The following is a 12,903-nucleotide window of genomic DNA, read 5'->3' on the forward strand; positions in this document are numbered from 1 at the left end:
ATGTCGGGGCAGAGGGAGGGAGATGCTGGTGAAGAAGGATGGAGATCCAGGAAGTGGAGCCTACCCTTGCGCCCTTAGAGGGGGCACACAGTCTGTTTAAACCTCCAGGGACTGGGAACTCACTCCCTTCCCACGTAGCCCCATCTGTGGTCCCTTCCTCCCTCTGCCCTCCCCCCATTTGTACTCCGACAGGAAGGAGGTGATTCCTGCTGTGTGTGGGTAGGTCCCAGCTGACAACCTACCTGCAAGGGAAGAGGTTCTGGCTTTGGCCCTGTGCCCTCCTTGGTGCCCAGCTGGCAGAGCCTTGTGACCGGTGGAAGCCAGGGAACCCCTGGCCTTCAGAATCTCCACCCTGGGCTGGAACCTGGCATTTGCATTTTGAAACTCTCCCAGGCGATTCTCAAGTAGCCAGGCTGGCATGTGGGCTGCCTTCCAGGAACTGGTCTGCCCAGGAGGCAGGAGGTCGGGGCCTGAGTGATGGGTCTTAGCTTTCACCCTGAAATGTATCTCTGTCACCACCTATGACCGAGGGTCCGGATTCCAGATTCCAGAAAGGTCTCTACCCAGCCTCCTAGAAGGACTGCACTGACCTCCGTAACACCCCTGTACGAGGAGAGACACACGGTCTGTTCAAACCTCCAGGGACTGGGAACTCGCTCCCTTCCCACGTAGCCCATCTATTGTCAGAAAGTCCTTCCTTGGGTTGGGTTTCTGCAGAGAGGGGGTTGGGAAGTACCGTTGGGGCTCCACAGAACGAACACGATGAGTCCCAAGAAAGGTTTTGGATTTGCCTTGTACGGGTTTATGACCTTCCAGAAAGAAATTTCTGTTCAAGGTAGATGGCGCTTGGGTGGGCGGGTGGAGGCCAAGCACAGGAGACTGCGGGTGGAAGGGAGTTGGAGGTGGAGGTGAGAGTATTGCACATATTTCTGAGCGGAAGGGAGTTCTGTCCGGCAGGAGTCAGGGTGGTGTGAGCCTGTTTGTAGGCAGAGCCTGAAGAGTTGGGGGGCCTGTGAAGACACCACTGTCAGAGAAGAACTGAGCGAAGAGGGCCCTGGGAGAGGAGGGAGGGGATGAAGAGCAGAGGGGAAGGCAGTGGGGAGTTCAGGGAGCCGCGGGGACCTGGTGCCCGGCAGGAGAAGAGGCGGAGACCAGGGAGGTGCAGGCCCTGCTGGTGGCCAGCCCTGGAGGCCAGCTGCTTAGGGAGAGGAGAGGGCGGGCGTCTGGGTCCGAGAGAAGGAAGAACGTCTGAAGCACCCTGGGTACGACGATGAAAACTCACGCGGAGTGAAGGTTTTTATTTTGTTTTTTAAATATACATTTTGTTGATTTTTTACAGAGAGGAAGGGAGAGGGATAGAGTTAGAAACATCGATCAGCTGCCTCCTGCACACTCCCTACTGGGGATGTGCCCGCAACCAAGGTACATGCCCTTGACCGGAATCGAACCTGGGTCCCTTGAGTCCGCAGGCCGACGCTCTATCCACTGAGCCAGTGGTCGGCAAACTCATTAGTCAACAGAGCCAAATATCAACAGTACAACGATTGAAATTTCTTTTGAGAGCCAAATTTTTTAAACTTAAACATCTTCTAACGCCACTTCTTCAAAATAGACTTGCCTAGGCCGTGGTATTTTGTGGAAGAGCCACACTCAAGGGGCCAAAGAGCCGCATGTGGCTCGCGAGCCACAGTTTGCCGACCACGGCACTAAGCCAAACTGGTTAGGGCGGAGTGAAGGTTTTTAAAAAGGAGAATCGGATTCTGGGGCCCAACCCAGACTTCCTGACCAGAGAGGCCGGTCCTGCAGGCCATCTGAGATGCCACTCAGTCCAGGCCTGAGAGGCGGCGCTGGGCGAGCGTGTCAGGGTGGATTTGGGGAGATCCAAAGTTTGTGGAGCGATTTTTGAAGGGGAGGTGACAGGACTTGGTGTTGGCTCGAATGTAGGTGAGGAAAGGAGGGATCAGGACTGACCACCTTCGATACAGGTCTGAGCCCGGAGGGCAGGAGCTGCTAGCTGATGTGAGGGAGAGCAGGCTTGGGGGAGGAAAGGAAAAGTCCCATTTGGGCCACGTTGTTAGTCATCCAGCGACACGTCAAAGGGACAGTTTTATCGGCAGGTCTGGGGTTCTGGCCACAGGTCGGGCTGGAGGGGCGGGTGTGAGTCCAGGCACAGAGGCCTTTGAAACCGCGGAGCTGGACGGTGGGAAATGCCGGCAAAGAAGCGCCGCAGCAGCCTCTCGTGCTGAGAAACTGGGCCGAGAAGGAAGAAAGAGCAGAGGACTCTGCAGGGCCACTTTCTACGCGGAGGAAATCCGTTCCATTTGGAACCACAGACAGGCCCGTGGCTTGCGTGTTTCGTGTGGGGAGAGGACGTGTTGGTGCTGCATCCCTCTCTGGACAGCGAGCCTCTCTCAGTAAGGACGCCGAGCTTCCATAGGAGCCTGGCCTCTGAGAGGGCCTGCAGGGGACCTGGGACGGGGACCAGGGAAGGAGAGGAACGGGAGGGGCTCACAGCTGCGGCCACTGCCTTTGCTTTCCAGTTGGAGCAAATCCCTCAGGGTCCACCTGTGAGTGTGGCAGTCCTTCCTCCCTCACACTCATCTGTAAAGCAGACGGGCCTGGGGTAGCTGTGACTTCTCCCATACCTTCTAGCTCTCTATAGCTATACTAGAAGCCCAGTGCACGAAATTCGTGCACTGAGGGGAGGGTGGTGTCCCTCAGCCTGGCCTGTGCCCTCTCACAGTCCAGGAGCCCTCGGGGGACAGACATCCTTAGCGCTCCTGCCACTGCAGCTGCACTGACCACCAGGGGGCAGCTCTTGCGTTGAGCAGGATCAGGCCGAAACTGGCTGACATCCCCCGAGGGATCCTGGATTGTGAGAGGGCGCAGGCCAAGCCTAGGGACCCCACCAGTGCACGATCGGGGCTGGAGAGGGATGCAGGAGGTTGGCCAGCTGGGGAGGCACCGTGGGAGGGCTCTAGGGTGTGGCTGGCCTGTCTCACTCAGTCTCGATTGGCCAGACCCCAGCAGCAAGCTAACCTACTGGTTGGAGCGTCTGCCCCCTGGTGGTCAGTGCACGTTATAGTGAGCGGTTGAGCCGTCTTAGCATATCATTAGCATTTGATTGGTTGAACGGATGACCAGATGACCAGACACTTAGCATGTTAGGCTTTTATTATATAGGATCTTACTTTTTCTAGAAACATGCACTCACCCAGGAGAATTTTACCTCAGCGCTATGGGGCTTGTAGAAGATCTGTATCTCCTGAGACGTTTGGAAAAGCTCACACAGACTCCGGGGCTGAGACTTGTCTAAGCTTTGCCCTTGAAGAGCCCCTTGGCAGCTCTGTGTCCCCCTGCTCCTCGGGGAGGCTTTTGTGGCCCCTTGCAGAGCAGGAGGCTAGGAATCCGAGATCGGCTACTCCGAGGCCAGACGGAGGGGACTGGGTCTTCCGGCTCCAAATCGCTGCTGCCTGGGTTTCTTCCCACCTGCTTTTTTTAAAAAAAATGCTTTTATTGATTTCAGAGAGAGAGGAAGGGTGAGGGATAGAGAGACGGAAACATCTATCAGCTACATCAGTTGACTCCTGTATGCTTGAGCCCGAAATCCGGGCACATACCCTGATCGGGAACCCAGCTGGTGACCTCCTGGCGCCCGGGCTGATGCTCAACCCCTGAGCCACACCAGCTGGGCCCAGATGCACTTCGCATAGAAATTAGTCAATATTGACAAATACATTTTTATTTTTTAAATATTTTTATTGATTTCAGAAAGGAAGGGAGAGGGGGAGAGAGATAGAAACATCAATGATGAGAGAGAATCATTGATCGGCTGCCTCTTGCATGGCCCACACTGGGGATCGAGCCCGCAACCCAGGCATGTGCCCTTGACCGGAATGGAACCTGGGACCCTTCAGTCCAGAGGCCGATGCTCTATCTACTGAGCAAAACCAGCCAGGGCGACAAACACATTTTTAAAATAAATTTTAAAGGGTTGTTTTACCAAAAACATTCCCATGGGCAGTCCCCTGACTGAACTAGGAAGATTGCTGGTCCCCTAGCGCAATGGTCGGCAAACTGCGGCTCACGAGCCACAGGCGGTTTGCCGCTCTGTTGACTAATGAGTTTGCCGACCACTGACCTAGACTCTCGATTCCAATAATTACAGGCTGTTGTTCCTTGTGATGAAGCCCCTATCCAGTGGTCAGCAAACTCATCAGTCAACAGGGCGGCAAACCGTGGCTCGCGAACCCCATGTGGCTCGCGTACCGCAGTTTGCCGACCACTGCCCTAGCGCATCACAGGGGCTACCATCTGTGAGTCTGAGCCGAATCTGGGGGGAGCTACACTGGCCTGCCACAGCCGCTGACCCTCTCTGGGAGTCCTGCCGGGATTCCTGGACGCTGGGGACCCTGCAGCCACCACCTCCTCTCCTGCTACCAGGGCTTCCTCTGCAAACGTGGGTCCTTTAAGGAAGAAGCAGTTCCTCTTCGTGAGGAGTGGGGGACCCCTGCCTCTAGCCAGCAGGCACAGAGCTAATGACTTGGATGGAGTTCCCTGTGCTTACAGACAGGACCTTGAGGACAGTCACGGCCCCTCACCAAGCACTTCTTGAGCGAGTGTGGTAGGCCATTTGTTGGCGACGGCTGGGTGGGCTCACCTTCTCCAGGCCTCACATTCTCTGGGCTCGGTTGGCAGGCGGGACTACGGAAGGTGCAGTCCCCACATCTTCCACAGGGTGGCACACTGGCCACAGCGCTGTTGCTAAGGCCTCACTGTCCAGGTCAGGGGACCGACTCCTCCAGGTTTTTCCTCTCTGATGGACACCCGGCATTTCCCAGTTTCTAATCACCTCTGTCACCGCTGTGACAGATCGGCGCGGTGGTGACACACCTGGTGCTTCTCGCTTTCTCCTACAACGTCATCTTCCTGTTCGTGGGCACAGCCTGCCTGGGCCTGTTCCTCAGTAGCACCTTCCCCAGCATGCTGGCCTACACGGAGGACATTCTGCAGTACAGAGGTGAGTGTGCACGTGAGCAGGGCTGAGCGCAGGGGCGGGCCGCTCCCTCTGGCCGGGGGCCACTTCCCGCCCTCCCCCCGTCTTCTGTGATGCTCCTGACTGGTGGGAACAGGTTCAGCAGGGGGGTTGTTCTGATCCAGGGGGCTCCCTGCTCAACATGATACCTCTGTGTGATTTCAGGCCTCAGAGAAGCAGTACGTTTCTCTCGCCCATTTCCTTTTCCCCATAGTGATCTCTACTGACCCCCAGTTGGCATTTTGTGTAACATGCATGGACATTCCATAGCACAGAAGCCACGGGCTGGGAGAGGGGTTTGACACCTCAGCAGTAATCGCGCCCCCTCGCTTGTTCCCGCGGGTGCTGCTCCACACAGAGGACTGGAGCAGCACCCACATCTGCTGTGGCTTGTGACGCAGCTTCTTTGATGTCAGAGACCTCGAATTCTCTTCACTCGTTTCCTGCTCTTTCTGTAGCCTTGTCTCAAATGCAGGTAGCGAAAATCTTTTGTAAAACGAGTTCCTGGAAAATAGTTGGTTTTGAACAGTTAACATTACCACTGGTGGTCCGTGAGGTCAGAAAGGTTGGCGTCCGCTGCTTTAGAAGTACCTGGAGATGCCTAGACTCTAGGCCTGGTGCCGGAAAAGCAGCATTAAAGATGGGTGGTTTCTTTCGAGGAGGAAGGGGGGAAATTGGTGTAGTGGGGAGGTGGAGGGGGTCAGAGCAGTTAGAGCTACTACTACACCCAGCTTTGTTCCGTGGCAATGAGATTACCCTTGAAACCTGAGGATAACCCCCAAACCTCAAGCGAGTAAACGAAGTCAGGAAATAATGGTGACGTATGTCACACAGTACATCCCGCAGAGTGTTACGTGATCAGCAAGTGTTAGAGTCTAACAGTAATAACAGTGGTTGGTTCTGCCTGCAGATGATCCCTCAGACCCATCTTCTCTTCATTTCTCCCCACCCTGCCTTGCTTCGGGCCTTCATCACTTGCCTGCTAGGAATCTTTAACAGTACCCAGCGTTCCCCAGTGTCTGATCACCTCCATCGCTGCCTTGGCTTATCTCCTGGCCTTCACCTTTGCCCCCATCAGAGGTTCTCTGTGCTGGTTCCCCGTTAGACTCACCTGGAGCACTTGTTACAAAGCCCAGCACCTGGGCTTCCCCTCCAAGTCTGATGCCACTGGTCAGAGCTGCCGGGTGATTCTAAGGTGGAGCCAGGGCGAGGGCCACTCACGCTGCCACAGAGGGGCTGCCTCCACACAGCTGGCCCCGGCCTTCGCGTCTTCCATCTTCCCGTGGAGCTCTCTTCTTTTCCCCGCCTTCTCCCACCCTGCTCCCCTCGGAGGCGGCATTCCGGCCGGCTACTCCCTGACGGCACATGAACCCTCTGCACGGAAAGTCTTCGACTCCGTCCCTCCTGGAAGCTTCCCTGATCCCCACTGAAAGGTACCCTCTCCTCTGTCCCTGCTTCTCATGTTTGATCCCCTCAAGGCTTTGCACCTAGTTATCTGCATCTTCTCCTTGACCACACACTCCCCAGGGGCACCAGCAAGGGACAAGGGCCGGGGCAAGGGCTGTGAGGTCGTCAGCAGACCTGAGCACCAGTCCAGCCTTCCTCTCTGGCTTTGTGGCCTGGTGTGATTCGATTTCTTTCCCCTCTCTGAGCCTGTCTTCTCATTTGAAAAGTGGGGATGCCGACACTTCCCTGTGAGGATTGTTTTGCGCATTAGAGGGAATGCAAAGCTCTTGACTTAGCAGCTTAACTGGCTCACAGGGGCCCAATATATATGTTAACTCTAATTATTCATCAGTGTTCATCACAGTACTTGATGCATAGAAGGTCCTGGAAGGTTTTCGAATGGGTGGAACAGACAGTGGGTGCCACTGGGATTCGGAGAAGGGAGTGACCAGTGTTAAATCTTGATGTGGCTTCATGGAAGAGATGGGACGTGAGCTGGCCCGGAATTTGGAAAGGCAGAAGGAAAAAGGAAAGGCATTCCAGGGAAGGGTGGGGCGGGGCAGTGGCCAGTGTGAGAGAAAATGCACAGAGACAGGGAGGAAACCACCTGCTGTATTCAGAAAACACCGTCTTCCGTCCGTCCGTCCGCCACAATGCAATGAAGCAGTGATGCATCCACTGCACTGACAGCCCAGGCACATCCTCTCTGGGGGCCTGACCCCGGTGGGCGAGGCTGGGAGGGAGGGAGATGCTGGTGAAGGATGGAGATCCCGGAGGGGTGGGAGGGGCATGAGAGGGCTGAGGGAGCACAGAGGAGCAGCAGCTAACCCAGTTGAGGGATGGGATGAGGAGAGAACAGAAGGAAATCCAGGCAGGACTGGAAGCTGAGCAGGAGTTTGCGGGAGGAGGAGGGGGGGGGGCGAATGCACGTGTGGGACCGGGGCGGGGAGGGGGGGTGGTGAGTGTGAGTGCACAGGCAGGTGCGAAGCCGATGGTTTCTCCTGGCTGGAGAGCAGCCTGCCAGCAGGGGGTGTGAGGTGGGTCTGCGCTCTCCCCAGGCACAGGTTATAAAGGGCCCTGGAAACCCCGCCCGGCACTCGGGTTTGGTCCTGAGGCCGCGTTGGAGGGTTTAAGCAGAGCCGGCCTGGCTTCGGGGCTTGCCCTGTCCAGGACTGTGCTCAGCACTCCATGCCTCGCACCAGGGACCCTCACAGCAACCCTGCGACGCCCATTTCACAGAAGGAAACCGAGGCCCAGAAAAGGGACAGAACTTGCCTCAGGTCACAGAGCTGCAGGGGACACTGCGGGGCGTGGGCTCTGAAAGTCGGTGCCAGGCTGGTGAGCGGTGCGCTGGCCAGGGCAGTGCCAGGGCGCCAGGACACCATTCTGCCCAGAGTGGAGGGGCCTGGGGTCAGGAGGTCTTTCTGGAAAGGTGGATGGCGGGCAGACTGGGAAGGGCCCTGAATGCCAGGCTAAGCAACTTGGGATTTACCACGAAGGCAATGATGAACAGTTGAAGGTCGGAGGAGTCGTAACGACAGCGGGACCTGAGCATTTTCAAAGCCCAGTTAAGAGCTAAAGTCTGAGAAACCTTAGGAATGGCAAGTCCTCCTAGGACGGAAAGTCCATGCTGCTTTCCGGCCCTTCCCAGAAACCACCTGGATCACGCCGGCTGCCTTCTGTCTCCTAACTTGTTCTCGCTAAACCGAGCCTTCTTTTGGTAGGCTGTGCGACCACAGTGCTGGTGACCGGGGCAGGACTGGGCGAGATGTCCCTCCAGATGCTGGTTGGCTGGGTAAGTGGAAAACTCTGGGGGGAGGAGGAGCACTTGGGGTGCGCTCCTTCAAGCAGGTGGGAAGGCAAGCAGGGCCCACTCGGTGTTACCTGTCCCCGTTGCTGAGCCAGCCCTGGAAGCTGAGCCTCCCAAACGGGGAACCTGGAGCTGGGAAGGGATGCGAGAGTCCAACACAAACACAAGTCATGTCTGGGAGCAGGGCCAGGGGGCCCCGTGGGAACGTTTAGCTCCCGGGCCTGGGATGGATCGAGCTGCAGAGCTCTTTGTCCGTCGCTTCTCAACCGGCCACTCCCTCAGCCTGCCTCTCAGAGCCTCTGGCCACCTGCAAAGGGCCAGCTTGCCTGCCAAGACCCTGGCCCTGCTCTCCAGTTCTTGTCCCACACCCACCGTGCACGTGTTCACCAGGGGAAATAAGCCTGCTGTTTACTGAAGACTAGAGCGTAGACACTGTCACCCCCCTTTCTGCAGTGGAGCACACTGTAGCGCAGATCAACTAAGCAGCTAGCCTCAGTCATCACACTTCTAGGGACTGTCGGGACGACTCCCAACCCAGGTCTTTCCGTCTCCAGAGTCCCCTCCACACTGCTCCCCTGCCCGCTGCCCTGGCCTGCTGGGCGGGGAGGAGCTGCAGCGCACAGGGCCGTGTGTGTGCAAACGAGGGGACCTGGATGGGCTTCTGTGTGATCTCGTGGAGGCCACGGGGGAAACTGGTACTAATTGCTGAAGCTGGTGGTGCGTCTATGGGCATTCATTCCATATGCTGCTTGGACGTGTGTGTGTGTGTCCTCTGCAAAGTTCTGGACAGGCCTTGTGGGGAGAGGAACACCTAGTGACTGGTGTTGTAAGGAAGATAGGGATGTTTTTCAGAAGGTTCCAGGCATAGAGCTGAAAGGGACTGCCGGGGTCCCCGGGTCCGACCCCTGCTGTAGAGCAGGAGTTCCGTCTCCTCCAGAAACATGACCTTGAAACAAGGCCAACATGTTCCTGCTGCCCACGTTCCTGTCTATCGGGGTGACCGTCCTTGGTGTGGCTGGAAAACCTGCCAAGGGCCCGCGAAGGCCGCTTCCGCCCATACATCTTCGTGTGAGGTTCTGATGGCCTGCGTCTCTGTGCTTTCCCCTTTGGCAGGTATTCCAGGCTCGGGGCAGCCACAGCTTCCTGGTCTGCGGCGTGATCTTTGCCTGCTTGGCTTTCACCTTCTACATCTTGCTCCTGTTCTTCCACAGGATGCACCCTGGACTCTCATCAGGTAGGGAAGAAGCTGTTTCTACACAAGGGGAGGAAGACGGAGCAGGGGAGGACGTGGGAGATGCTCTGGCCCTCAGCACGCCACCAGGGCTGTTCTGTTCCAAGAAAAATGCAAGGAAATGTTTATTTTTCCGCAGCTTCCTCTCCCCTCTTCCTGCTTTGCTAGGCGATTGTCTGCTCTCAGGGCAGGAGCAACGAGGAGGGGCTGGCTCATGGTTTCTCTAACAGGAGAGGGGCGTGGATGTGACCTTGGCTTCCTGCATCCCACGGACCGCAGGCCAGGACTCGCCCGGCCTGCACGGGGCCCTGAGAGGCAGAGCCTGCCTCCTTGGCTGGAACTCAGCCCAGCAGCCCAATTGGCCCTCTCTCTGCAGTTTAGGATTTTGACTCAAGTCCAAACTTTTTGTCAAAAAGAAGTGCTCAGGCCAAGTGGCAAAGAAAAGCTCCTTCAGGACAGGCACAGCTAACAGTCTCCCGGCGGCAGAACCCGGGCTGGGGGAGGCCCAAAGCTATTTTCGTTGCTGGAGCCCTCCCCTGCCTTCCCACCCAGAGCTCTCAATGTCCCCGCAACTGCTTCAGCCATGCACGTGGCCAGGTCCTAAGAGAAGGTGCCCGGCAGAGCCCTCGTCCTCCCCATGAAAAGCAAAGTCTGGAGGGACGGGCAGCCACAGTCCTCTCTCAGCAGGTGGGCACATGCCCGCTGTAAGCAATCAGTGTAAAGCCCAGAAGAGCAATGGGGTCCCCCAATCAGCTCTAATGACAGTCCTGCTGAGAGGTGGCCGGTACCAGCAGCCGTCTGGTCCAGCACTCAGCACAGAGCCCTCCTTTAGGCCCCACGTTCAAGAAGAGTTTGCTGAATGTCAAATGAGTGACACTTAAATTCTCTAATCAAGGGAGACAAAAGGAAGTACATAGTCCCTAAGCCCCAGGCACTAGTCTCAACAAACTGCCTCCACCAACAGTTGCCAGAACCAGTAGGTCTAACTTTCCACCTGGCTCGCTAAGGAGCCACGAGCGGCAGAGAAGCAAAGGCTGGGGAAGCTCTCGGAACCAGCGCTGGTTGCAGCTCCATCAGAGCCGCGTAAACAGTGCTGCCTGGTTTTTATTGTTGTTGTTGCAGTTCCTCCCCAGGACCGACCACGTGGGATGGAAAGCTCCGAGTGCTACCAGAGATAGAAGTGGGGGAAGGAGGCAGGCGAAGACCTCCGGCCTCTTGAGCACCAGCAGAGACCAAAGCGTGGAAGAAAGCTGGGTGAAAGCGGAGGCGATCGATCCCCTGGCGCCCGGGTCAGGTCTTCTCCACTAAATACTGGCATAGAAGAAATTAAATCGAGTTCTGGTATCCGGGTCCCCCCTGGGCAAATCATTAGGATTTCACCCGGCTATTCCGGTGACTTTTCTCCTCCCTGGGGAGACTTGGTCAGAGCTGTCCAGGATGCCTGCCTGGGGAGGAGGAGGACAATCATCACTCCACTCCACTGGCCGCCTCCTGCACGGACCACACCCCGGGTTTGAAGATCACTCTTAGATGATTTTGAAAATACAGGTTGAAATTACAAAACTTGATGATCGTTGTTCTATGTAGATCTATTTTAAGTTAATTAGAACAAACCCCAAGTTATTCCGTGGCATGCTCATAGGATTTGTGTGCTTTTTCCTTATTCATAGTCCAAAGTCCCTCAAATTCCCACTGCTGGTATCAGTAGCTCATCCGTGATCTAAAACAGCAAAAGGAAACGGTGAATCTTGCTTTCTGCGGGACACTAATTCAGTGGTATGCTGGTCTAGCTCCTACCAGTTTATAAAAGAAAAAAGGCTGATGGTTAAAATTTCCTTTTGAGAGCTGTTTGTTAAATGTGGCCATTATTAAAATTTAAATTATAGAAACTTACAATTACATTAAAAACAAAGGTAATGCCTACTCAAAACTCATCACTTCCTGATTTTTCTATATCTGTGCTCTTGGAGGAATTGATGACTGTTGTATCTGTATTGTAGAAACACTATCACTTTCAGTGATAAGGTGTTGCTGACTCAAGGTCAGCCAGAGCCGGAGTATTTACACCACAGAAATTGGCAAAAGCTACAAAGCATGGCTTTTCTCCCTGGGAGATCCAGGTGTTAAAACATTTGCCAGCACACCACTGCTAAAAACCAATGCGAATTGGTCCAGAAGTTGCCTGAGAGAATGAGATGGATGTTCCATTTTTCTTTACTGACACTGACTAGAGCTTATAAAAGGTGTAGAAACGGCTCTAAGAATTTCTCAAAAATATCTAATTTAAACTTTACTTCTATAGAGAAAACAACTCTTTACAGGCATACCTCAGGAATATGGCGGGTCCAGTTCTGACCATCGCAATAAAGCGAGTGTCACAAGTGAGTTGCAATCTTTTTGCTGGTGGAGACTCTCGCCTTCAATTTGTAAAAAAAAAAAAAAAAAAAAGGCAACATCTGTGAAACACAATAAAGCGAATCACAATGAAATGAGGTATGCCTGTATACCAATGTCAAGTTCTTGGACAAAAACGGGACTTCTGAGCAATCCAAGCTGCACAGTACCTGAAAGCCGTGCCTGCCTGTCAGAGTGTAACCACGCCTGCCCGTCCAGAGCAAGTCCCGTAGCTCTACCCTCTCGGCGGCCTGGAGAGGGGTGAGCCCTGAGACTAAGTCGTGACGTGGCTGTCCCGGGGACTGTATTTAGTTCACCTGCTCTTTCTCTGTATACACATGAACACCTATGAAAAGGAAGTGGATCATGATTCGCAGTAACCTGTCCAAGGAATGCAGTTCGCATGCCCGACATGAAAAGATGCGTCCTGGGCCTGCAGGCGTTGCCGTCAGCAGCCAGCAGCACCGAGTGGCGATCACATCCGGCCTCCGCTTCTCGCTGTGGCCCTGGGCAGGGACGTCACTGAGGCTCTTCCAGCTTCACTTCTGTCATCTGTAAAGTGACATTTCTAGAAGGAATTGCCCTACCTCAAAGGAATTCTGAAAAAATTTGGTGAATTTGTGGAATTAATCACATGCCCGACAAATTGCTTATAAAACCTCCTCATAAGCAGCTTAGAAATTGTTCATATGTTTGTTACATGTTTATGGTAAGTCAAACAGATCCAAATTCTTTTGAAAGTTGGTGGTGCCGGGGTATAGTTTTAACTATGTCTGTAAATACTCCGGGAGTGCCTAACTGGGACAAAAAGAAAACAGCTGTATTTTTCTTGTGGTTTTTTTTCCAAGAAAACATCCTTTTTATACAGAGTTAGAAAGAAGAATCCGTGGCTATATCTACGATGACCAAGATTAATTTGTGACTATAGAAAACAAGATTGAGACAAATTTAAGACTTCCTTTTCTAAAATAAAACATTTTAAATTGA

The 12,903-nt window shown here is 54.5% G+C and overlaps 1 protein-coding gene across 1 annotated transcript in view; it reads left to right on the forward strand.

Moving 5' to 3' along the window:
* MFSD4A (major facilitator superfamily domain containing 4A) overlaps positions 1-12,903 on the forward strand; it is a 28,220-nt gene extending 15,317 nt beyond the window's left edge. Inside the window, exons 7-10 of the mRNA XM_080648911.1 lie at positions 4,873-5,020; positions 8,206-8,276; positions 9,405-9,525; positions 10,645-12,903. Coding sequence (XP_080505037.1) covers positions 4,873-5,020; positions 8,206-8,276; positions 9,405-9,525; positions 10,645-10,700 — 396 coding nt within the window. The 3' untranslated portion in view covers positions 10,701-12,903. The remainder of the gene's footprint in view (positions 1-4,872; positions 5,021-8,205; positions 8,277-9,404; positions 9,526-10,644) is intronic.

This window comes from Plecotus auritus (assembly GCF_963455305.1).
Source record: "Plecotus auritus genome assembly, chromosome: 12".
NCBI classification, from domain to species: Eukaryota; Metazoa; Chordata; class Mammalia; order Chiroptera; family Vespertilionidae; genus Plecotus; species Plecotus auritus.